A 25,391-nucleotide genomic window follows, 5' to 3' on the forward strand; every position below is an offset into this window, starting at 1 on the left:
TAGATAACAAACCAAAACCATCAATTTCACTATTTGCAAATAAAACAAGGAAAGGAAGAGAGAATAGATCAATATTATATTACCTTTTAATATCAATTAAAAATCAAATATCAAATGATGATTTTTTAATTATGGAACAATTAGTAACTATATGTTTTAAATTATATAGTGACTCTTTTGATGAAAATGATTTAAATTCACTTCAAGTATTAATTGAATCATTTAATGCAAAAGTAAATTTAATTACTGAAACAGAAATAATGAATTTCCACTTGTTGTTACATTATCCAATCTATATAAAAAATTGGGGTGCACCAAAATACACTTCAGCTGAAACTTTTGAAGCACAATTATCAAGAATTAAAAATTATTTAAATAATAATACAAATAATAGGGATGAACAATATGAAAGGGTTACCAAATTAAACATGGTGAAATTTTTTAATTCAGTAGATAAATTAAAAAGTATTGAGCCTGAAAGTACAGCATTAATTATTGGTAACAAAATAAAAAATCCAGGTAATATAGATAATATAAAAATTAAATTAGATTCATTATTTCAAAATTATAAAAATATAACTTTTCACTCATCAATTAAAAATAATAAAGAAATATACAATATTGGTGATGCAGTTGAAGTTGCATCAGATAATGAACTTTCAGGTATGTTGTAGGGAATTTTCCATAAAATTTCACTACAGTAGCGTAGTGAATTTTATTATTTAATTTCACTACAGTAGCGTAGTGAAAAAAAAAAATCACTGACCTTAAATTTTTTTTTTTTTCAAAAAACAAATAAAGTTTATTAAATTGAAATTTTATTTTTTGTTTTAATTATTATTTTATTTATTTTTATTATAATTATTGTTAATTTTTTTTTTTTTTTTTTTTTTTTTTTTTTTTTTTTTCAATTTTTTTTTTTAAATTTTTTTCATTTTTTATTTGTTTATTAAATTGTATTTTTATTTTTTGTTTTAATTATTATTTTATTTATTATTATTGTTAATTTTTTTTTTTTTTCAATTTTTTTTTTTTTAATTTATTTTTATTAATTTATTTTTATTAACTCCCTGAGTTGTTCAATTGCTTGATTTACCATATCACTGTAAACACTGCACACAATTGAATTTTTTCTAGCTTTGTTACCTCTGGTGCATTTGATGTTTTTGCATTTTCCTTTGTATACAAAAAAGTCCAAATATAATTCGTTTTCTATTACAGTTTTTACACAATGTTGGTGAAATTGTTTTGATTTTAATTCTAATGCTTCTAACATCATATTTGAATTTTTAACGATTAAAGCATCACCACTATTTACATATAGTACTTTGGCTGCTTTTTCGAGGAATTTAGTCAAATTTTCCTCTGAATCTAACTATTCTTCATTGCCATATTCAATGGCTAAATTTCTTAAGAGTTTTATCGAATCTATTAATTCTTCGATCATTCTTTTTTTTTGAAATTTTTTTTTATTTTGTTTTTTCAATTTTTTTTTTTTATTTTGTTTTTTCAATTTTTTTTAAGTTTTATTTTTTTTTATTTTTTTTTATTTTTTTTAACAAATGTAATTTTTTTTTATTTTTTTCAATTTTTTTTTTTTTTTAATTTTTAATTTTTTTTTTTTTTTTTAATTTTTTGTGTTGATTTGTGTTTTTTTTGTTTTTTTGATTTGGCCACTTGTTTTTATTTTCTAATTTCCCCATACCCCCTTCTATTAATTGCAACCAAATCAAGTTCTAATTTTTGTGTCCTTGTTAACTTTGTTTTTGCAACTTTTTTTGAAGGTATCACATTAACGATTTTTCCTATTGATGGTGATTTGGAAGGTGATTTAAATGGTGATTTAAAAGGTGAATTGGAAGGTGATTTAAATGGTGAATTGGAAGGTGAAATGGATGGTGATTTGGAAGGTGATTTAAATGGTGATTTGGAAGGTGATTTAAATGGTGATTTAAATGGTGAATTGGAAGGTGAAATGGATGGTGATTTGAGAGGTGATTTGGATGGTTTAGAATGTGATTTTAAAGGAGGTTTATTAACAATTGGTATCTTATGAGGACGGCCTCTGAGACGTTTAACAGTTGTTACTATACCACTACCAGATTGTGGTATAGTATACGATGGTATTATTTGCACTTGAGGTATTGGTGGTACTATTTCTTTTAAATTCATATCCTTTCTCAAACAATTCATTAAATTTGGCGCTGTTGGATTATTATTTAAAAATGGGAGTATTTCTTCTTGTTCCATTTCATTATTGAGTTTGTGTTGAAATGGATTATCGTTAATGATAGGTGGAATATTTGATGGATTGTTAAGAGCATCTTCCAAAACCCTAAATGGATCATTTTGTGTTACCAATTGATGCAAGTTGAAATTGGATAAATCCTTACCAAGATTTTTAATAAACTGAACCAGAAATTCAATAACTTTCCCATCATTATTTAAATAAAGACCAGAAGTAAAAGAATCAATATCTTTTTGTATGTTTGGCGATGTTCTAAAAATATCAACTGTTGATTGTTTATAAAGAACCAACTTGTTACCTCCTACAAAACCAGAGTATAAACCTTTTTTTTGAAGGCTATTGATTCCATCTTCCAAAAATTCAAGTTTATAAAGTTGTTTAGTGTCTTCCTGTATTACCTTATGAATTTTACACAAAATCAATATTTTCTATTAGAATTAAATATAAAATTTGTTAATTATTACTGTTTCATATATTATTAATCTTTATGTTTTAATTACTTACATTATTTTTTTTAATTTCTAGAAAGAGTACAGTATCACCAACTTTCAATCCCTTTGGTGGTTTTGAATTCCATTGATTTTGGTAACTTGTGAGATTTTCAAGAATAATAGCTGTTCTTTCTTCTTTTGAAACATCTGAAACACCAATTGATTGAGAGTCTTGTTCTGATTGAACATTAATAAACAAAGGAACAATACCAACAGCTTGAGATGGTGTCATTTTAATTGTTCTTGTTTTTGTATTATTGTAATCATACAAAGCTTGTTTTAATAGTTCAGAAAGAGACCTAGAAGTACCATCAAGAAAACTAAAATTTATTTATAAATGATTAATTAATAAACATATCGATAATTTATATTGTTCACAATATCATACTCTTGTTGTTTTAATTTTGAGATCCTCTCCTTGATAGTTCGATTCAATCTTTCTACCATACCTTGAGTTGTTGGTGTACGAGGAGCTCCATGTGCTGACTTGGAGCCTGGAAAAAGTTTTAGGAATTCTTTTTGGACTTTGTTTTTAAATTCACGTCCATTATCGCAGTGCCATACTTTCACAGGTTTGCCAAAGTACGTGAGAGCCAAAAAATTGTATATGGGAACTGTTCTCTTTGTTGTCAAACATCTAAAAAATAAATGATAATTAAAATAAAAAAAGAAAACTAATAAATTAATAAATAAAAAATAAATACCTTCCAGTAGCAAATTTTGTAAAAGAATCTATGCATAGAATAATGTAAACAACATCGGTGTCGTACGGTTGTACAGAGTCATATTGGATAAGATCATCTAGTTTAGTTAGTATCTTTTCATTATCATCATCGTATGTAACTTTTTCTTTATGTTCACCTTTAATTGATGTTAAATCATAAACCAATCTTGAGTATTCCTCGGTATCTACAATTGGAGCAAAATCCTTTGTTATACCTATTAATTTATTTAAATTATTAAAAGAGTTTTAATATAAAAGTTACAAAACATCATATAAAAATGATTGATACCAAACCTTTTATTCTATTTCGTTGGCAAATGTCACACGTATCTACTGCATCAGATACAAAAGAATACAATCCCATATTATAATATTTAGTCTTGTAGTTCCCATAGGTTGCATCTCTTCCTACACAGCGAAGAAAAAACCACCTTTAAATTCGCTTTAAATTAAATTTAAATTTGCTTTAAAGTCCTGAATTAAAGCAATTTTAAAGGTAATTTTAAAGGTAATTTTTAAGGTTACTTTAAAATCACCTTAAAAATTACCTTTAAAATTCCTTTAAAAATTACTTTTTTAATCGCTTTAAAAGCGAGGTCCTGAGTTCGAAGCCGTTATTTAACGGATAAATTTTTTAAAATTTTTTTTTTAATTTTTCAAAAAATTACCAAAAGGGATTCGATCCCCCGACCCTCTATCAAAGGGTAGTCTCATCAACCATTACACCATTTGATTGCTTTGATGAAAATTTAAAAATGATAGAATATTTTATCCCCATTTTTTTGTTCTAAAATTAGATCTTTTTTATTAAAAACCTTAAATTTATGTTTAAAGGAAATTTAAATTCACTTTAAATCTACTTTAAATCTACTTTAAATTCTATTTAAAATTAATTTAAAATAAATTTTAAAGGTATTTTTAAATATCTTAAAAATTATCTTAAAAATTACCTTAAAAATCACCTTTAAAATCACCTTTAAAATCACCTTTAAAATTGCTTAAAAATTTATTTTAAAGCAAATTTTAAAGGCATTTTTAAATATCTTTAAAATTACCTTAAAAATTACCTTAAAAATGAATTTTTTAAACGCGGCTTTAAATTCAATTTAAATCCAATTTAAATCAACTTTTCTTTAAATTTGCTTTAAAGGTGCATTTTTCTTTGCTGTGTATATGACCTTTATGCATTTCTTCCCAGAGTGATACCATTCTATAATCATTAATTACTTCTAAACACACTTCTTTTGATATATTTCTATCTCCGCCACAATTCATGACTTTTTTTTCAATTCTAAATAATTTTTCTTTTCTGTTTCTGTTTTTTATTGGTCAGAATTTAAAAAATGATTGTGTTATTGTAAGGAAAAATATTTACTCATCATGTAAAAATTTATAATTTTTATGTTTAGTATTTTCAAAATTATTATCTTCAATAAATTTTAAATAATTTATAATTTCATTTATTTTATCTTGTTTCATTTTGGGAAAATGAAAATAAAAAAAAAAAAAAAAAAAAAAAAAAAAAGTTTTGTTGGGGAAAAAAAAAAAAAGTTTTGGCGCAAAAAAAAAAAAAAAAATAAAATAAAAAAAAAAAAAAATAAAATAAAAAAAAAAAAAAATAAAAAAACTTATATAGAACTAATAATCAAATAAAAGATAATAATTTAATAAACTTTATTTGTTTTTTGAAAAAAAAAAAATTTAGGGTCAGTGATTTTTTTTTTTCACTACGCTACTGTAGTGAAATTAAATAATAAAATTCACTACGCTACTGTAGTGAAATTTTATTGAAAATTCCCTACAACACCGACTCTCAAATGTTTAATCGTCCCAAACAGAGAAAACATGGATAAACCCAAGATTATAATTAACTCTCATTCCAAAGAAAAACAATTCAAATTAATTCTCGATACTGGAAGTAATGTTAGTTTAATCAATAAGAGGTTGATTTCAAAAGATATGAAGAACCACGTTCACAAAACCAAAGCCAAGATTAACTTCCCGCTACTAGACGTCAAAGAAGAGTTTGTTGAACAAATCAATATGCAAGTTAACAATGAAATTCATAACTTCTTTATTATAGAATTGGATATCATTGATGTACTTTTCGGTAATGATATCCTTAAGGACTCTATCATTAACCAAAAAGATAAAATAATCAAGTTGAATAATAGTACATACAAAATTAATTATCAACAGTCGAATCAATTACATTGTAATGTAAAAGCTCCAAGAAAACATGTTACCGTATCCAATGATAATCAGTCACATAATCTACTGGATGATGATGAAGATATCAAAGAACAAGTTACAAAGTTTGTTGAAAGCATTCCTTCACAACTTTGTGATATACTGGTTAAAACTAATCCAGAAGAAGAAGAGATACAAGCAGTACGAGATTTCATTAATGACTCATTCGAAGATGTTATAGTAGATAAACTTCCTGATATTCCAGATCAGATTAACAATTCCAGAAGAGGTAATATCATACATAATATCATAATCAAGAAAGGTCAAGATGTTGAACCAACAAAGAAACAAATCTATTACTCAACAGATGATCATAAGAGACATGTCGAAGAGATGGTTCTCAAATTTATAGACTTAGGTATTATCAAAAGATCAGAATCAAATTACTCATCTCCAATCATGTTATTAAAGAAGAGAGATTCATGGCGTGTAGTCCACGACTATCGTCAACTAAATAAAGTCACTGTTAGAGACGATCATCCATTCACTCCGGTTGATAGTCTTTTAAATCAATGTAAAGATTCAAAGCTTTTCTCAAAGTTTGACATGATTATGGGTTATTTCCAAGTGTTAATTAATCCAGAACACGCAAAGTACACCGCTTTCATTACACATATTGGTAAATTTGAATATACTAGAATGCCACAAGGTTTAGTCAACTCTCCATCCACATTCGCCAGATTGATGGTCGAAATATTTGGAAAAATCAAAAGTTTATTACAATACTTTGATGATCTTTTGGTTCATTCAAAACTCGACTACATGGTACATTTCATTGAAATCATTAGAATGCTTCTATATTGTAGAAAGTACCTATTATTCATTTCAAGAGAAAAGAGTGAAATGTTAAAGACTGAAGTTGATTTCCTTGGTTTTCACATTCATAAAGATGGTATATCTCCAAGAGCTGCAAAGGTTAGAGCTATCTCTGAGTTACCTGAACCAAGAAACGCCAAAGAAGCTGAAGCTGCATTAGGTCTTTTTGGATTCTTCAGGAGACACATTGAAAATTACGCTGAAAAAACCTATCACCTTTCCAAAGAATCAAAAGGGAAAAACAAGAAAACTCTTTCTGATGAATCACTCAAAGAATTCAATAATCTAAAGAAAGAGTTTGAAGGTGAAAATATTGTCGCTATTCCAATTGAACAAGATAACTCCATATCAATAGATATCGAAAAGGTTAAAGCATCAACAGACATGCCAATCCATTCAGATAATAATAATATAAACAATGGTAGTTTTCACTTGTATTGTGATGTTAGTGATAAAGCATTATCAGGTGTGTTATATCAAATCCAAGGTGATAAATTCAAAGTCATTTGGTTCCACAGTAGAAAACTTACTGATACTCAAAAGAGGTACAGCATAGGTGATAGAGAGTTCCTTTCAATCATTGATTCTCTAAAGAAGTTTCAACATTTATTAATTGGTAAAAAGGTTTCAATCTACACTGATCACCAAAATCTTACATATATTATCAATAAGTCAAACGATAAACCGTTCACAAAGAGACAAGATAATTATATGAAATATATTAAAGAATTTGATTATGAATTAAGACATATAAGTGGTAAAAAGAATGGTATAGCTGATTTCTTGTCTCGTAAATATGATAATTTCCAATGGGATGAATCGTTTTTAAATAAAATTAAGGAAGAACAAATCAATTCTCAATGGCTATTAGAGATGAAAAAGAATCCAAATTTATGCATTGAAGAAATTAATGATATCTGCTACCTTAGTGAAGATGGGTTCAAGAAATTAATCATCATAGATAAAGAAACTATTCATACCGTCATTAGAGAATATCACGATACCAAATATAGTGGTCATCACGCTTTAGATATCACATACAATAATATAAGACAAGATTACTATTTCAAAGAAATGTTTTCTATTATCAAGAGGTACATAAAGTCTTGTGCAACATGTCAATTGAACATTAACCGTAAAGATAATGGTATACTCCAAAGTTTAGAAATTCCCTTTGAAGTTTGGAGAGATATATCAATCGATTTCTTATCGCTACCAAAAACAATGTATGCAATAAACGGATTTACAGTTGAAGTCGATCAAGTTTGTGTCATTGTTTGTAGATTATCTAAAATGGTTCATATAGTTCCATGTCATAAGACAATAGATGCCCAACATACTGCTCAATTATTGTTGAATCATGTGTTCAGACTCCATGGTTATCCAAGAACAATCGTCTCCGATAGAGATCCAAGGTTCCTTTCAGAAATATGGGAGAGATGGGCAAAGACGATGGATTCTAAACTCAAGATGACTGTGGCACACAGAGCACAAGCTGATGGTCAAACTGAAAGAATGAATAGAGAAATTATTAGAATATTAACTAAAGCCTCTACAGAGTATGGGGAGAATTGGTCAGATATCATTCCACTTATTGAATTTGCAATGAACTCATCAATGAGCAAGTCTACAAAGATGTCACCATTCCAAATCGTTTATGGATTCAATCCACCAACTCCCGTTAATCACTTCAATTCATTAACAAAGACTCGTATACCAATGAGCAACATCAAAAAGATTGTCCGTGATAATATACTAGATGCTCAAATCAATGCTCAAAAGTACTACAACCGAGGTCGTGGTGATGTTATCTTCGTAGTCGGAGAAAAGGTTATGGTTAAAAGAAAATTCTTCCAAACTAACCTTTCAAAAGATCTAATCTCTCATAAACTTGAATCCAAGAATTGTGGACCATTCATAATCACTGCCGTTCATGGTAATAATGTAACACTCGATTTAGTAGGTTATCCAAAGAAACACAATGTGTTCAACAAGGATCAAATCGTAAAACTATATGAGGACAGTGAGTGGTTAAGAGAAGAGATATCGATGCCCGAACCTGAGGAGATGGACGAAGCAAGTTACGAAGTTGAAAGTATTCTCAATCACGATAAAGTCAAAAAGATGTACCTAGTGAAGTTCAAAGGTTACCCAGAACCTGAATGGATCAAAGAAGTCGATACAGACTGTGAAGAGTTAGTCAGAGAGTATTGGAATAACGTGCAGAAGAAACAATTGAACTCAAGAAGAGAAAGAGAGAATGTAACTACAGAAGCCGTTGAGCCAATTGTGTCACCTCCGCTCTCCCAAGAAGTTCAAAGTTCTCAAACATTGCAACCAATTACTCCAAGACAACAAAACTCCATCTCAAATCAAAGAAACCAATCAAAGAAAAGAAAATCAAGAAATCAAAATACTCAAAGTGATGATGATGAACTTGATCTTAGTTTACAAATTAAAACAACTAGATCAGGAAGAAAAGTTACACCCAAGAGTTTATAGTCCACCTCTGAGCCATAGCTAGCCTAAAGAAGGAAGGGGAAGGTGTTAGAGACTCAAAACTAAATTAATTTAAAGTTAGTATGAGCTCAACAACGTAACAAATTCGCGCATCTCCATATAAAAATATTTCATTTAATTTTTATTTTTATTTTTTAATTTTTTATTTTTTCAGTCAAAAAATAAAAAATTAAATTAAAAAAAATTAAATTAAATTAAAATTTAAAAAAATAATAAAAATTCTGATTTTCGGTTTAGTTGGCATAACGCCCTTACTTTTAATTATCTCTTTTATGTATGTTTACTTTTATGATATTAGTCTTTCACTCTTTCTATCCTTCATATTAAAATACATTACTTTAAAGATTGGACTGTTTGATTTAAGATTGAATAAATGTGACAATGGATTGAAGATTAGTGTGAGTGACTTTTACACTATCGGAGATGAATCATTTAATAATTTGTCAATAGGTAATGTATTAGGAAATGCAAATGCTCCAAACCCAATGGAAAACCAGAGAATAATAATTAGAAGACACAGCAAAGAAAAATGCACCTTTAAAGCAAATTTAAAGAAAAGTTGATTTAAATTGGATTTAAATTGAATTTAAAGCCGCGTTTAAAAAATTCATTTTTAAGGTAATTTTTAAGGTAATTTTTAAGATATTTAAAAATGCCTTTAAAATTTGCTTTAAAATAAATTTTTAAGCAATTTTAAAGGTGATTTTAAAGGTGATTTTAAAGGTGATTTTTAAGGTAATTTTTAAGATAATTTTTAAGATATTTAAAAATACCTTTAAAATTTATTTTAAATTAATTTTAAATAGGATTTAAAGTAGATTTAAAGTAGATTTAAAGTGAATTTAAATTTCCTTTAAACATAAATTTAAGGTTTTTAATATCTTTTGATCAATTCATATGATTAAAATAACCCTTCAGCTTAAATGATAAGCCTTTAAATAAATATTAAATAAAACTCGTATTAACACAGATGGACATATATCAATCTTGTTAATCCAATATTAAAAAAAAAAAAAAAAAAAAAAAAAAAAAAAAAAAAAAAAAAAAATAAAGCGATTAAAAAGGTAATTTTAAAGGTAATTTTAAAGGTAATTTTTAAGGTGATTTTAAAGTAACCTTAAAAATTACCTTTAAAATTACCTTTAAAATTGCTTTAATTCGGGACTTTAAAGCAAATTTAAATTTAATTTAAAGCGAATTTAAAGGTGGTTTTTTCTTCGCTGTGGAGTTCCAAGGCCAACTGTTCCACCAATCCAAGAAACAGTGCAAATAACCACAAACCCACGTGTAACATACATATTGGAATACGAAAGTCTTCAAAAAGTTTGTCAAAGTAAATACTATTCAGATGGCGATGTATGTTACCAGATTAATAGTTTAAAAAAAAAAAAAAAAAAAAAAAAAAAAAAAATTAATAAATTTAAATAAATAGGTTTCAAATTTCTTTATTACTGGAATAATTAAACAAGCTGGTGGTAGTAACGAAGATTGTACCAGTCAAAATATTTTTGCAAGGTTAACGAAATGGGTAAGTAATAAGGAAAGTAACCCAAGAACAAAAGTAGCTGGCAGTTTAGCCATTTATTCAAAAGGTGAGAAAAACCACAATTTTAAAGTTTATATTTTCGATAGCCAAGTATTTTTTGGTAATGAAATTGTGTGTATAAATTAATATAATCAAAATTTACAAATAATTAATTTTTTTTTTTTTTTTTTTTTTTTTTTTTTTTTTTATGAAATATAGTTTTCCCCTGCTTTACTTTCTCTTTTTCTCAACCACATTAATTATGAAAATTATCAAAATGATATTTTCATAAAAGAGTTTGTTGACTCTTGTAAAACAGGTGAAGAGAAACACTGGTACCCAGATTCAGTTCCTTTAATAAAGAGATTAATTTCAATATTAAATGATTTTAGTAGTAAATTTGACTCTAAGGCTAAAATGAGAAAAGATGCACAAGAAGCTTTTCAATTTCCTAATTCTGCACTTTACTTAAATTCTTCCCAATAAAAGTTTTAAAATAATTTTTAAAATTTAAAAATAAATTTTATTATTAAAAAATAATATATCTGTGTATTTTATTTTTCACTTAAAATTTTATTTCATACTATAGTTTTAAAATAATTTTTAAATTTTTTTTATTTATTTTTGTAGCATTATTAATAAGGTGCTTTTAAATGTAATTATTAATAAACTTTAAAATTCAATTTTTAAGGAGCTTTAAAATGTAATTATTAATATAATTTTTAATCATATTTTTAAGTAATTTTAAAGAGCATTATAAAGATAATTTTAAAGGGCATTTTAAACTTAATTTTAAAGAGCATTATAAAGGTAATTTTAAAGGTCATTTTAAAGGTAATTTTCAAGGTCATTTTAAAGGTGATTTTAAAGGTGATTTTAAAGGTGATTTTAAAGGTCATTTAAAAAATTGCTTTTAAATTAATTTTTAAGTGACTTTTTTATAGGACTTTAAATCCACTTTTAATTTAATTTAAAGTTGCTTTAAAGGTGTAATTTTCATCGCTGTGAATCGAAGCCATCAGAATTTCAAATAACCTAATGGATATGGACCAACTAAATAAAAGACCCACCTTCTCAAGAACGATACACAACACAAACAATAACCTCACAAGAATCTTGGAAAGGAGACTAGACAGAATATACCTTAACAATAGCTTAATCAACTACAGCCAATTATACTTAAGGAACCTAATCCCCCCAAAAATTAACGACATACCTCTATCAGATCACAACTTCCTATCAACCACTTTCACTCTACCCAACATACAGATGAACAAGCGCAGATGGAGATTAAAAAAATCCTCAATCCTCTCAAGCATAATGCTTAAGAAAATAGACTTCCTACTTAACGATTATTCAAGGGAGCTGTCATCCAACCATAACTCTATTTCCTTCTCTCAACTCAACAGCTTACTGAACAAAATAAAACAACTATACACCGAATTTCAAAAACAAAACGACTACAACAATAAGGCAAACATCAAAAATCTAATCTCCCTACTAGAGACATAATTTAAAGACCAAGCCTTCGCAACCCTTTCAGCAATAAATGAATCTAAAAAAAGAGAAGAACAACTTAAACAAGAATTGAACAACTATTGCGAAGAAACCTCACTCAAGTACATCTCCGCGAGAATCAAGAAAAGACACAATGATTTCACCATCAACGCAGTAAAAGATGTACAAGGTAGAACAAATAACAAACAGGAATTGATCGAAGAAGAATACGTAAAATATTACTCAAATCTTTATGACTACAAAGAAGATGACCCACTATCTCATTACGAAATGTTGGAAAATTGGACAGTGACCAGGGACTCAACATGGGACAACCTTGAAAATGAATTCACCTCACAAGAAATCCTAGAAGTAATAAAACAACTGAACCCACACAAATCTCCAGGTCCAGATGGAATTCCAAACTTATTCTACATAACACACAAAGAAAAACTAGCTCCAATACTGGCCTCAGCATTCAACGACACTCTAAGAAATCCTCATCTAAATAGCAAAAATTACAAAGAAGGCCTCATTATCACGATACCTAAAAAGGGAGACCCCGAACTAATCAAAAACAGAAGACCAATTACACTGGCTAACTGTATATATAAAATCCACTCAAAGCTAATAAACAATAGAATAATCCCAATACTAACGAAAGTGATCAACCACTATCAAAAAGGTTTCGTACCAGGCAGATTCATTATAGATAATATCATATCAATGAACGAATTAATCAACTATTGTAATGATAAAAGAATTAACGGAATAATTACACTATATGATTTCGAAAAAGCTTTTGACTCGATCTCACACGGTTCAATACTTAGATCACTACAACACATCAACATTCCAACCAATATAATCAACCTGATAATGAATCTACTCACCAAATCTGAAGCAAGAATTGAAATTAATGGTAGAACTACTATACCCTTTGAGATCAAAAGAGGAGTTAAACAAGGAGATCCACTATCACCCACACTGTTCGTCCTTGTAATAGAGGCTTTAGCTAGAAAAATTTTACAAGATGATCGAATTACTGGCCTTCCTCTAAACAACAGCAACCACAGAGAGAAATTCCAAAGCTTTGCAGACGACTCGGCTTCAATGGTCCCAGACTCTCAACAACTTGAATTAGTACTACAACACTTCAATTCATTTTGCAAAGCCACTTCCTCAAAACTAAACATCGACAAATCTTCATCAATTCTTATAGGCAACCCAGACAATACCAACACAGCGAAGAAAAAACCACCTTTAAATTCGCTTTAAATTAAATTTAAATTTGCTTTAAAGTCCTGAATTAAAGCAATTTTAAAGGTAATTTTAAAGGTAATTTTTAAGGTTACTTTAAAACCACCTTAAAAATTACCTTTAAAATTACCTTTAATTACCTTTTTAATGGCTTTAAAAGCGAGGTCCTGAGTTCGAAGCCGTTATTTAACGGATAAATTTTTTAAAATTTTTTTTTTTAATTTTTCAAAAATTACCAAAAGGGATTCGATCCCCCGACCCTCTATCAAAGGGTAGTCTCATCAACCATTACACCATTTGATTGCTTTGATGAAAAATTTAAAAATGATAGAATATTTTATCCCCATTTTTTTGTTCTAAAATTACACAGCGAAGAAAAAACCACCTTTAAATTCGCTTTAAATTAAATTTAAATTTGCTTTAAAGTCCTGAATTAAAAAAATTTTAAAGGTAATTTTAAAGGTAATTTTTAAGGTTACTTTAAAACCACCTTAAAAATTACCTTTAAAATTACCTTTAAAATTACCTTTTTAATGGCTTTAAAAGCGAGGTCCTGAGTTCGAAGCCGTTATTTAACGGATAAATTTTTTAAAATTTTTTTTTTTAATTTTTCAAAAATTACCAAAAGGGATTCGATCCCCCGACCCTCTATCAAAGGGTAGTCTCATCAACCATTAAACCATTTGATTGCTTTGATGAAAAATTTAAAAATGATAGAATATTTTATCCCCATTTTTTTGTTCTAAAATTAGATCTTTTTTATTAAAAACCTTAAATTTATGTTTAAAGGAAATTTAAATTCACTTTAAATATACTTTAAATCTACTTTAAATCCTATTTAAAATTAATTTAAAATAAATTTTAAAGGTATTTTTAAATATCTTAAAAATTATCTTAAAAATTACCTTAAAAATCACCTTTAAAATCACCTTTAAAATCACCTTTAAAATTGCTTAAAAATTTATTTTAAAGCAAATTTTAAAGGCATTTTTAAATATCTTAAAAATTACCTTAAAAATTACCTTAAAAATGAATTTTTTAAACGCGGCTTTAAATTCAATTTAAATCCAATTTAAATCAACTTTTCTTTAAATTTGCTTTAAAGGTGCATTTTTCTTTGCTGTGTAGATCTTTTTTATTAAAAACCTTAAATTTATGTTTAAAGGAAATTTAAATTCACTTTAAATCTACTTTAAATCTACTTTAAATCCTATTTAAAATTAATTTAAAATAAATTTTAAAGGTATTTTTAAATATCTTAAAAATTATCTTAAAAATTACCTTAAAAATCACCTTTAAAATCACCTTTAAAATCACCTTTAAAATCACCTTTAAAATCACCTTTAAAATTGCTTAAAAATTTATTTTAAAGCAAATTTTAAAGGCATTTTTAAATATCTTAAAAATTACCTTAAAAATTACCTTAAAAATGAATTTTTTAAACGCGGCTTTAAATTCAATTTAAATCCAATTTAAATCAACTTTTCTTTAAATTTGCTTTAAAGGTGCATTTTTCTTTGCTGTGAACCAAAGAATTCCAATATCTACAAATCCAGAAAGATACTTGGGATACTTCTTCACAGGTAAAGGGATAACAAGAAAAATGCCAGAAATATTAAACACAATAAGATCATCCTTAGTACTATGGAAAACCACTGACTCAACAATCAAAACCAAAACCAACATCCTCAAAGCATTCGCACTCTCTAAATTAACCTACTATTCATATGTAGAGAACTTTAAGGAAGAGGAATTAAACCAAATCAATAAATTAGTCGAATGGTTTTTATCGGCACCAAACAACAAAAATGCTAGTGGATTTCAAGTTATTAATTTAATGAGAACCAAAAGAGCAAGATACCCACTAAAAGTAGGGGGCTGGAACATTTGGAATATAGAATTGAGACAACTGGCGCAGAAACTTTGGATCATAAACCAGTTCATCCTAGCACTAGAAACCAAACAAACAAACTCATCTCATCACAAAAGCTGGGAATATCAGATCCAAAAAAACAAATTCACATCCAGATACCTAAAAGAAAACTTAGACGAATGGAACAAAATAAGAATAAAAAAAGCAATCTTCAACAATAATCTCACATCCATAAAAAACGAAAATGGACAACCACTTTCACTGGCAGAATGGTATACCACAATTCAAGACCAAAATCCAACCATCCCTAAAACGGAATTCCAATCATCTCTAAACTTAAGAGGCTACAGCTATAATCAACTCTTCAACAACATACTGAAGATAAAAGACCCTAAAACAAGAGACACAATGTTTAGATTCCATGCCAGATGCCTTCCAATAAACTACCTTCACAACAAACAATGCCCACTCTGCAAAGAAGATATGAGCAAAGACCCATACGGTCACCTGTTCTTCTCATGCAAGAAAACAAAACAATTCATAAAAATAAATAAACTCAAAAATTTCATCTATATTACCACAGGCAAAGGTAAAAACTGGCACCATACAAGAATTAGGCAAAATAACAATTTCATTAATAGAATAACTCCAAAATTATCACCGACAGCCAAAAAAGATCAAGAAGTGAATGCAGATTACGCCAACCACAGATTCCACAAAGAATACTTTGAATGGAACTATAAAGCAATAGACTATGATCTAACCAGATCATTCGCATATAGAAACCTAATGGCCCTTATCCTCCACAACATTTGGATTTGGATTTGCAATCAAATATACAGTGAAGATCCTTTAACAGATGAATCACTATCATACAGCTCCCTTCTAAAGAAATGGCACAAATTGGCCACTCTAGAATACATCAAAAAAGCAAAAGATCTGAAAAACTTATCAGCAAAAGACCATAATAACTTCAAAGATCCTAAGATCCTTCTCACTTCAACGATCAAGCTAAGAAAAACAACAGCTAATTACTATTGTATTCCAGAATCATCTCTCCCAAATATTATATCTTTTGATCAATTCATATGATTAAAATAACCCTTCAGCTTAAATGATAAGCCTTTAAATAAATATTAAATAAAACTCGTATTAACACAGATGGACATATATCAATCTTGTTAATCCAATATTAAAAAAAAAAAAAAAAAAAAAAAAAAAATAAAGACCCAATCGATTAAAGAAATAATTAAAATAAGATTCGAATTTAAAACTCTTTCAAAAGATCCGGGCAACTTTAAAGACCAAAACGATTTCCAAAAACAAATAATTAAATTAAGAAAACTAACCTGCAAAGTTTACTCCATCCTGTGATCAGTGCTTCCAAATCTTATATCATTGGATCAATTCATATAATCTTTATTACAACACATTTTAATAATTCATATAATTCAAAAAAATAAAAAAAAGAAAAACTTCTTAATTTTTAATATTAAAATCCATAAATAAAACTATTAATTATTGTTTATATTCCTTTCCAGAAAAACTGTAATTAATCAATATATATAAAAAAAAAAAAAAAAAAAATTCAAATAAAATATTTGTCGATTATGTAAAATAAATTAAAAAAAAAAAAAAAAAAAATCTAAATTAACACTTTATTAAATTAAGATCAAGTAAATAATTAATTAATATCTAAAAACAAGAACACTTTGATTGGGGACAAAAATATGTAAACTATGACCTATTCAGAACCTTTGTATTTAGAACATAAAGACATTAATAAAATCTGGTTTGGAAAGATCAACTGGTTTAAAAAAATTCCTTATTTGATAATTCAAATTAAAAAAGGAATCTAAACATTTTTAAAAAAGGAATCTAAACATAAATAAAACCATGAATTATTATTTTCTTTAATTTTTTATTTTTTTATTTTTTATTTTTTATTTTTTTTTAATATTGATTAATCAATGTTTATCCATTAATGGAAATAAACAGGTTAATTTTCTTAATTTAAAATCTTTTGCTTTTGTACCATTTGTTGGTTAGAGTATGAGAGTTTTTAATCTCTGTTCGTTCGTCTTTATGTTTCTATATGCTAATGTTCTGGATAAATCATAGTTTACACATTTATAACCCCATTCGAAATATTCTTTGTGGAATCTTAGATTTGCCTAGCCTAAGTTGACCTCATGGTCTTTCCTTATATTTGGTGGAATTATAGGTTTAAATCTGTTAATTTATTGTTTGATCTAATTCAATAATGGGTCCAGTGTTTTACTCTACCTGTGGCAATGAAGATGAAGTTTTTCAATCTATGAGGTTAAATAATAAATAAAATAATGTTTTCATAAAATTAAAGACTTTTTTTGTGAAATCAAAGAATTGCTTAATATATGTTAGCATATATCTAAATACGGAATTGAACCAACGATCGTATAAAGAATTCTTAAAAAAAAGAACTTGCTCGATGCAGGGATCGAACCTGCGACCGTGGCGTTATTAGCACCACGCTCTGCCGACTGAGCTAATCGAGCTTTTTATATTTTTCTGTAATAAAGTTACTCTATAAAATTAATAGATATTAAATATGCATATTACATTACTAATTATAGTTGACACACATTTAAATAATATAATAATAATACTGTCAACTCATTATAAATAATATAAATACTAAAGAATAATTTTATTAACAATATTGAATATTATAAATATAAACTAATATTAAATAAAGATAACAAAGTATTATTCAATTATATAATTATTAATTATATATATTTATAAAGCTAACAAGCTTTATTACATTTGGCGACATCGTCTTTCAAAAAAAAAAAAAAAATATATATACTATAAATATAAAGTTATCAAATTATTCAATCAATTAAAATTGTACATTAGATTAAATTTAATTTAATAAAATCTTAAAAAAAAAAAAAAAAAAAAAAAAATTTTAAAAAAAAAAAAAAAAAAAAAAAAAAAAAAATATGAATAATAATGAAAACATAATTTTTTCGGGCGATGGAAAAGGTTTATCATTTCGTAAATTCAAACACTTACTCTTACTAATTCATGGCGAGGAAATATCGAAAGCTGATATTATTAGAAAACTAAGAAACAATGCATTGGAATATGCCGCAACATTGGATACAAACTTAACAGCAATGGAGATAATTGAAGATCTTAAAGATGCTTTTGATATTGGTGATAGTGATGATTTAACAGAATTAACAAAGTTGGGAGAATATAAATACAATACATTAGATATATTAATTGGTAAATTTCTATCAAAATGTTCAGCAGTTGATATTTCAGAAAAGTTTAAAATACAATTGTTTTATTCAGCTGTTGGCACTGAATTGGGTATTGAAATTACAAAATGTGCACCAAAATCATTAAAAAGAGCAATAGATATTGCAAAGTCTTGTGAAGATGGTTCAATTCGTATCAAAGGTAGATCAATGTACACTGGTCAATTAGTTGCAAAGACGTTGCAAGAATTTGGTAATCAAAGATATCTAGGTTCGGGTTCTGGTTATTCTTCAACATCCCCTCAATATGTTACATCTCAAAACGAACAACAATCAATTGAATCTGAAGAAATTTCAACACCAATTTTTAAAAATCAATATTATAATCGATCACCACAAATGTCACCACAATCATCCCCTTATAAAGCACCACAAAATCAAGTAAATTCAATCACAAAATTTTGTAAATATTGCAAAAAGAAAGGTCATGTAATTCAAGAGTGTTGGTCAAAAGATAAAAATAATAATAACAATTACAATAATAGAACTAATTCAATTACAATGGTCAATAATAGTACAATTAATTCAATTGGAATAGATAGTATGAATGCAGCTTTATTAATAAATAATAAAAATGTTAGAGGTTTGATTGATACTGGTTCATCACTTACTATTGTTTGGGAAAGTATTGCTAAAAAGTTAAAATTAAAGATTGAAAATAAACAATATTCTGTTAAATCAGCATCAAATAATGAAATCAAAATCATTGGAATAAGTAACACAACAATTAAATTAGGTAAAGCATTGGCTAGAGTTAAAGTTAATGTTGTTAAAGATAATGATACATCAATTGATTGTATATTTGGCATTGATACAATAATTGGATTAAATTTAGTCATTGATTTTAAAGAAATGATCATTAAGAATCTTGAATTCAATGTTGGTACCAAATTAATATCTAAAGAAACCCAACCATGTATACAAACTATATTTAAAACAGTATCTGATTATTCAAATAATAATAATAATAATAATAATAATAAATCATCAAAATCAGAATTATTAACAGATACTGATCATTTAATTGAAAATTTTAATTCTCATCATATACTATCAATCAAATCGTGTCCAACTATTGAAGAACAACTACCAATAGATTACGATATTCCAGAATTCTTATTCCAAGAACCAATAGATTCACCAATAACATCAAATTTACCATTAAAATCAATATCATTAAATCAAACAGAGAATTCAATAATTAAATCACAAATAACCTCAATTCAACCATTAATAAGAAATCCATGTACAAATTTATCAAGATTAGATTTTGCTCATAATTTCGCCCAAATTGTAAATAATAACTTCAAACGTCCTTGTCTCATTAAGGATAATCTTGGTAAAGACCAATTATCACAAATTAATAAAAAAGTTTCTCGTTCAAATATTCAAGTAGGAGATTATGTCTATTTACAATCCACTGTTGGTCCAGTAAAGCTCAATAAATCTTGGGAAGGTCTTTTCAAAGTACATGAGAGAGTTAGCGATTTAAAATTCAAATTAGTATTGGATAATATTAAAAATCATGATGTGTTTTATATTAAAAGATTGAAAAATTTTTTTCAACTAAAAGGGGGGGATATGTAATAAAGTTACTCTATAAAATTAATAGATATTAAATATGCATATTACATTACTAATTATAGTTGACACACATTTAAATAATATAATAATAATACTGTCAACTCATTATAAATAATATAAATACTAAAGAATAATTTTATTAACAATATTGAATATTATAAATATAAACTAATATTAAATAAAGATAACAAAGTATTATTCAATTATATAATTATTAATTATATATATTTATAAAGCTAACAAGCTTTATTACATTTCCATTGAAAATTGGTAGCTGAGGTCATAAAATTTTCAATCATTCGAACCGCATCAATAAAAAGAAGACTCGAAAAATTCAGCCACAACTGGAACTCGAAACTCATGACCATAAACATCCGGGAACACTTCATACCATACTGCTCATATAACACCAACTACTCTTAAAAAAAAAAAAAAAAAAAAAAAAAAATTATAACATTAATAATAATAATAATAATATAATAATAATAATAATAATAATATAATAATAATAATAATATAATAATAATAATAATAATAATAAAAATAAGAATAACAAAAAAAAAAAAAAAAAAAAAAAAAAAAAATACAAATAAACTCTCCTAGAACACACTCAAATTGAGTGATGTTATTAAAAAAAAAAAAAAAGTCATAAAAAATTTATCCTATAATTATAAAATTCTTTCCATTAAGGAAAAGTTTAAATACTAAAACCAGGAAACACCTCCTTTAATAGAAATCAAAAAAACAATCAAATATAAAAGGTATAGATCTAAATATTTCTAAGCACTACCAAAAGCCTTTGTAATCATTATAATTCCACTTTCCCATGAATGAAATGTATATGTATTAATTTTTTTTTTTTTGTTTAAATTTTTTTATTTTTACAATTATTTTTTTATTTAAGGGGCCAACCAATTTTTAAAGATTGGACACTTGAAGGAATTGAATCTGTTAATAATAGGTCTTGGTTAGGAGATTTAAATATTAATGATCTAATATTTGGTGGAATTGAATCTAGAGATAAGTAGTGGTTAAATTTTGAACCAAATTTTAAATATTCAACACTTGATGGAATTGAATTAGGTGATATTGGTTGATTGAATTCTTCTCCAAATGTTAAAGATTTAACAGTGGGTGGAATTAAATTTGGTAATAATGGTTTATTATATTTAAGACCAAATGTTAATGTTTCAATAGTGGTGTTTGATAAATGTAAAACTTGATTTAATTCTCTATTAAAATTACATCCAAAAGTTAATGATTTTAAATTTGAAGGTATTGAATTTATTTCCAATGGTTGGTCAAAGCATTCACCAAATGTTAATGATTTGACATTGGAAGGGATTACACCCTCTGGTATAGGTTGATTGAAATTTTTACCAAATGTTAAATGAAGAACACTAGATGGAATTATACCAGGTGATAAAGGTTGATTGAAGCAAATTCCAAATGTTAATGATTCAACATTTGAAGGAATTGATCCTTCCACTAATGGTTGATTAAAGAGTTGACCTAAATCCAATGTTTTAACACTAGATGGAATTAAACCAGGTAATAATCGATAATTGAAATAACCTTTGAATGATAATGTTTCGACACTTGATGGAATTGTTCCAATTAATAAATTTGGATTGAAACGAGATTGAAATGTTAATGTTTCAACACTTGATGGAATTATACCAGAAATTAAATTTTTTAGAATTCCAGCAGGTGAGAATATCAAAGTTTTAACACTTGATGGAATGGAACCAATTGATAGCTCTTGTGCAAAATCCCAACCAAATGTTAATGTTTCAACAGTGTTTGGAATTAAACCAACCGATAAAACTTGATTAAAACTATTTCCAAATGTTAAAGATTTAACACCATTTGGAATGGAACCAAAAAGTAATGGAAAATTAAAGTCGTCACCAATTTTTAAAGATTTAATAGTTGATGGTATAGAATTTGGTAGTAATCTTTGATTAAAATTTAAACCCAAATCTAATGATTTAACACTTGGTGGTATTATTTCAAATGGTATATTTCTTTTAAATTTATCACCAAATTTCAAATTTTCAACACCCAATGGAATTGATCCAACCAACAATTGTTGATTATATTCAAAAGGTAATATTAAAGTTTTAACACTTGATGGAATTAAACCAGATGCTATTGGTTGATTGAAATTTGCACTAAATGTTAAAGATTTAAGATTTGGTAAACTATTAAAAAACTCTTTTGATAATGGTTGAACAAAATTATGACCTAATGATAAAAATTCTACACTTGGAGGAACTGAATCTGCTAATAATTGTTGATTGAAATAAAGTCCAAATTCTAATTTTTTAACACCTAAAGGAAGTGTATCTTTAACAATTGGTTGATTAAAATCTGAACCAAATTTAATAGATTCAACACTTGATGGAATTGAACCTTGTAATATTGGCTGATTGAATTTATAACTAAATTCCAAATATATAACATTTGGTGGTATATTTCCATATGAAAACTTTTCATTTGTATCATAAAATAAATGTTTTATAAACTCTCTAAATTTAAAATTTATTAGTCTTTCTTTTGAATTTATTGTAATTTTAAAACTCTTATTTAAATATCTAATATAATTTATTATATAATTTTTTAAAAATTTATTTCTCCAAATACTAAATAGAAAATTATTCTCTTCATCAAATTTATTTATTATTTTCATTTTTTAAAATTAGAGAAAAATATAAAAAAAAAAAAAAAAAAAAAAAAAAAAAAATTAAATTTTTTTTTTTTTGTTTTTTAACAAAAAAAAAAAACACATAGTGCCAAATTAAAAAAATCTTTTTTTATTTAGGAAAATAAAAATAATAAAAGTAAAAAAAAAAAAAAACAACCAACCCACTAGTGTGCATATAACTACTTTAATTTAATGCTAAAATTTTATTATTTGGTCAACCTTATTTTTTATTTTAAAACTGTTTTTTTCTTTTTTATATATTTGGGTTACTAATAAAACTAATGATACTAATTTACTAAATCAAAAAATAATTTAGTATACTAATTTAATTAATTTAATTTAGTATACTAAATCAAAAAATAATTTATTTTATTTATTTTAGAATAGATTTTTCAGTTTTTTTTTATAGAAAATAATTTTATTTTCATTTTTTTTTAAATTAAATTTCTAAAATAAATCAAAGTTATTTAATTAACCTTTAATTTATTTTTTTTTTTATTTTTATTTTTATTTTTATTTTTATTTTTATTTTTATTTTTTTTTTATTTTTATTTTGTTTTTTTTTTTTTTTTTTTTTTTTTTCAAAATTTTATTTGAAATTTAAGATTTTTTTCAATGGTTTTAATTGAAAAAATTCTTAAATTTCAATTGAAACCAAATAAATAAAAATTTAGATTTTATAAAATTTTAAATAAGATATACAATGCTCACAAACATTATAAATACAATGAATTTTTCCCAATTTTTTTTTTTTAATTTTATTCTAAACTAAGAAACACAACAAATTAATTAAATTGTAATAAAATATAAAATATAAAATAAAATAAATAATCAAACAAATGGCAACTCTTTATGATATTTTTAATGAAATTAATAATAATAATAAAAGCCAAAGTTTTGTTAATGATAGAATGGAAATCATAGCAGATATGGATGTAACACGTAACAGATGATATGTTTGTATTGAATTTTGAATTAGCAGGTGTCAATAAGAATGATATTAAAATTGAAATCAAAGATTCATTATTATGTATTCAAGGTGAAAAATATAAATCAATGAACAACAACAACAAAAATAACTTACAAATTAATAATGATGATAAACCAATGATAGAAGAAGAAGATGATGATTCATCATCATCTTCTAATAATAATAATAATAATAATAATAATAATAATAATAATAATAATAATAATAATAATAATAATAATAATAATAATAGTAATAATAATAATAATAAATCATCAAAAACAAATGATAAAAAGTTTATTTCAGAAAGATCTTTTGGCCACTTTGAAAAATATTTAGATTTATCACCAGTATTTTATCAATTAGATTTAAGTACAATTAATGCTCAATTCGAGGATGGTCTATTAACAATTACTGTAAGAAAAACTAACCTTTCAAATAATATTAAAATCCAAATAAATTAAATAATTTTAAATAAATCAATTTAAGTATGTAATATATATTACATTCACCAAAAATTTTAATTATAATAATTATTTTATTTTATTTTTTATTTTTTTTTTTTTGATTTCTTTTTTTTTAAAATTCTTTGAAAGTGCAAGTTGTTTTTCAAAAAAAAAAAAAAAAAAAAAAAAAAAAAAAAAAAAAAAAAAAAAAAAAAAAAAAAAAAAAAAAAAAAAAAAAAAAAAAAAAAAAAAAAAAAAAAAAAAAAAAATTAACAACTCAAAACAAACAAATAAAATGGTTAAAAAAAGTAATAGAGAAGAAGACTATAATATACTTTGTTTTACAATTGTTAGTGGAAAAATTCTTGAAGCATATGATTCTAATGGTTTGGCAGATGGTAAATTTTTTTTATTTTTTTTTAATTTTTTTTTAATTTTTTTTTTTGGGAATTTTTAGTTTTTAATATACTAATAGTTATGTGAAAATAAAAATAAAAACCAAAAAATAAAAAAAAAAAGGGTATTGTAAAGTTGGATATTTAGATGAAACTAAAACACCAAATAAGGTTAAATGGTTATTAAAGACAACAGTATGTAATAAAACATTAGAACCACATTGGAGTTATTCAGAAGCTTATTGGGTACCAAAATATGTTACCCAAATTCAATTAGAATTATTTGATCATGATATAATTGGTAGTGATGATTTCATTGGTAGTGTTATTGTTGATATATCAAATTTAATAGAAGGTACACCTGAAGTTGAACAATATTCACTTGTTAAAAAAGATGGTAAAACTAAATCTGCCTCTGTATTATTTATGATTCAAAAGTGTCCAACAACTGATGAATTTAAAATTCATTGTAAAAATGCTACAAAATTAGAACTAATTTCAAATGAAATTAAAAAAGAAACTAATAAACTATAATTCATAATTTAATTTTTTCCTGTCTTTTTTTGGAATTTTAAAAAATTTCCAAGATTCTTTTTAATCTAGTAAAAAAAATAAAATAAAATAAAATAAAAAAAATAAAAAAAAATGGAAAAAGTGTGTGAATAAGTATTGTTTACAAAAATATATTTTTTTTTTTTAAATTCGCGCCTATATATTGAAATAGGAATGATTATATTTTATTTATATATTGTATATGTATCTCTCTCCCTCTCT

At 25.4% G+C, this 25,391-nt stretch overlaps 6 protein-coding genes and 1 non-coding gene across 7 annotated transcripts; 5 read left to right on the forward strand and 2 right to left on the reverse strand.

The window, feature by feature from the left end:
- Positions 1 to 9,321: 9,321 nt before the first annotated feature.
- DDB_G0280011 (hypothetical protein) lies at positions 9,322 to 13,349 on the forward strand (the record flags this gene model as incomplete). Its single annotated transcript, XM_636311.1, has 6 exons — positions 9,322 to 9,607; positions 10,314 to 10,405; positions 10,482 to 10,577; positions 10,794 to 10,968; positions 11,373 to 11,468; positions 12,142 to 13,349. 6 exons carry the CDS (start codon positions 9,322 to 9,324, stop codon positions 13,347 to 13,349), a joined length of 1,953 nt encoding a protein of 650 aa, XP_641403.1.
- Positions 13,350 to 14,934: 1,585 nt separating this feature from the next.
- DDB_G0279929 (hypothetical protein) lies at positions 14,935 to 16,296 on the forward strand (the record flags this gene model as incomplete). The annotated part of the gene is made up of 1 exon (XM_636312.1): positions 14,935 to 16,296. One exon carries the CDS (start codon positions 14,935 to 14,937, stop codon positions 16,294 to 16,296), a length of 1,362 nt encoding a protein of 453 aa, XP_641404.1.
- A 1,372-nt stretch (positions 16,297 to 17,668) lies between these two features.
- On the reverse strand, positions 17,669 to 17,741 carry tRNA-Ile-AAU-9. Its single transcript has one exon. It is a non-coding gene; the product is annotated as a tRNA-Ile (tRNA).
- A 450-nt stretch (positions 17,742 to 18,191) lies between these two features.
- Positions 18,192 to 20,102, forward strand: DDB_G0279931 (hypothetical protein; the record flags this gene model as incomplete). Its single annotated transcript, XM_636313.1, has 1 exon — positions 18,192 to 20,102. The coding sequence occupies one exon, from the start codon at positions 18,192 to 18,194 to the stop codon at positions 20,100 to 20,102; it is 1,911 nt and encodes a 636-aa protein (XP_641405.1).
- An 892-nt stretch (positions 20,103 to 20,994) lies between these two features.
- On the reverse strand, positions 20,995 to 22,791 carry DDB_G0279933 (hypothetical protein; the record flags this gene model as incomplete). Its single annotated transcript, XM_636314.1, has 1 exon — positions 20,995 to 22,791. One exon carries the CDS (start codon positions 22,789 to 22,791, stop codon positions 20,995 to 20,997), a length of 1,797 nt encoding a protein of 598 aa, XP_641406.1.
- Positions 22,792 to 23,760: 969 nt separating this feature from the next.
- On the forward strand, positions 23,761 to 24,240 carry hspM (heat shock protein Hsp20 domain-containing protein; the record flags this gene model as incomplete). The annotated part of the gene is made up of 1 exon (XM_636315.1): positions 23,761 to 24,240. One exon carries the CDS (start codon positions 23,761 to 23,763, stop codon positions 24,238 to 24,240), a length of 480 nt encoding a protein of 159 aa, XP_641407.1.
- A 277-nt stretch (positions 24,241 to 24,517) lies between these two features.
- Positions 24,518 to 25,151, forward strand: DDB_G0279935 (hypothetical protein; the record flags this gene model as incomplete). The annotated part of the gene is made up of 2 exons (XM_636316.1): positions 24,518 to 24,620; positions 24,742 to 25,151. 2 exons carry the CDS (start codon positions 24,518 to 24,520, stop codon positions 25,149 to 25,151), a joined length of 513 nt encoding a protein of 170 aa, XP_641408.1.
- Positions 25,152 to 25,391: the final 240 nt, after the last annotated feature.

The sequence above is a fragment of the Dictyostelium discoideum genome (genome assembly GCF_000004695.1).
Source record: "Dictyostelium discoideum AX4 chromosome 3 chromosome, whole genome shotgun sequence".
Taxonomy (NCBI): Eukaryota; Evosea; class Eumycetozoa; order Dictyosteliales; family Dictyosteliaceae; genus Dictyostelium; species Dictyostelium discoideum.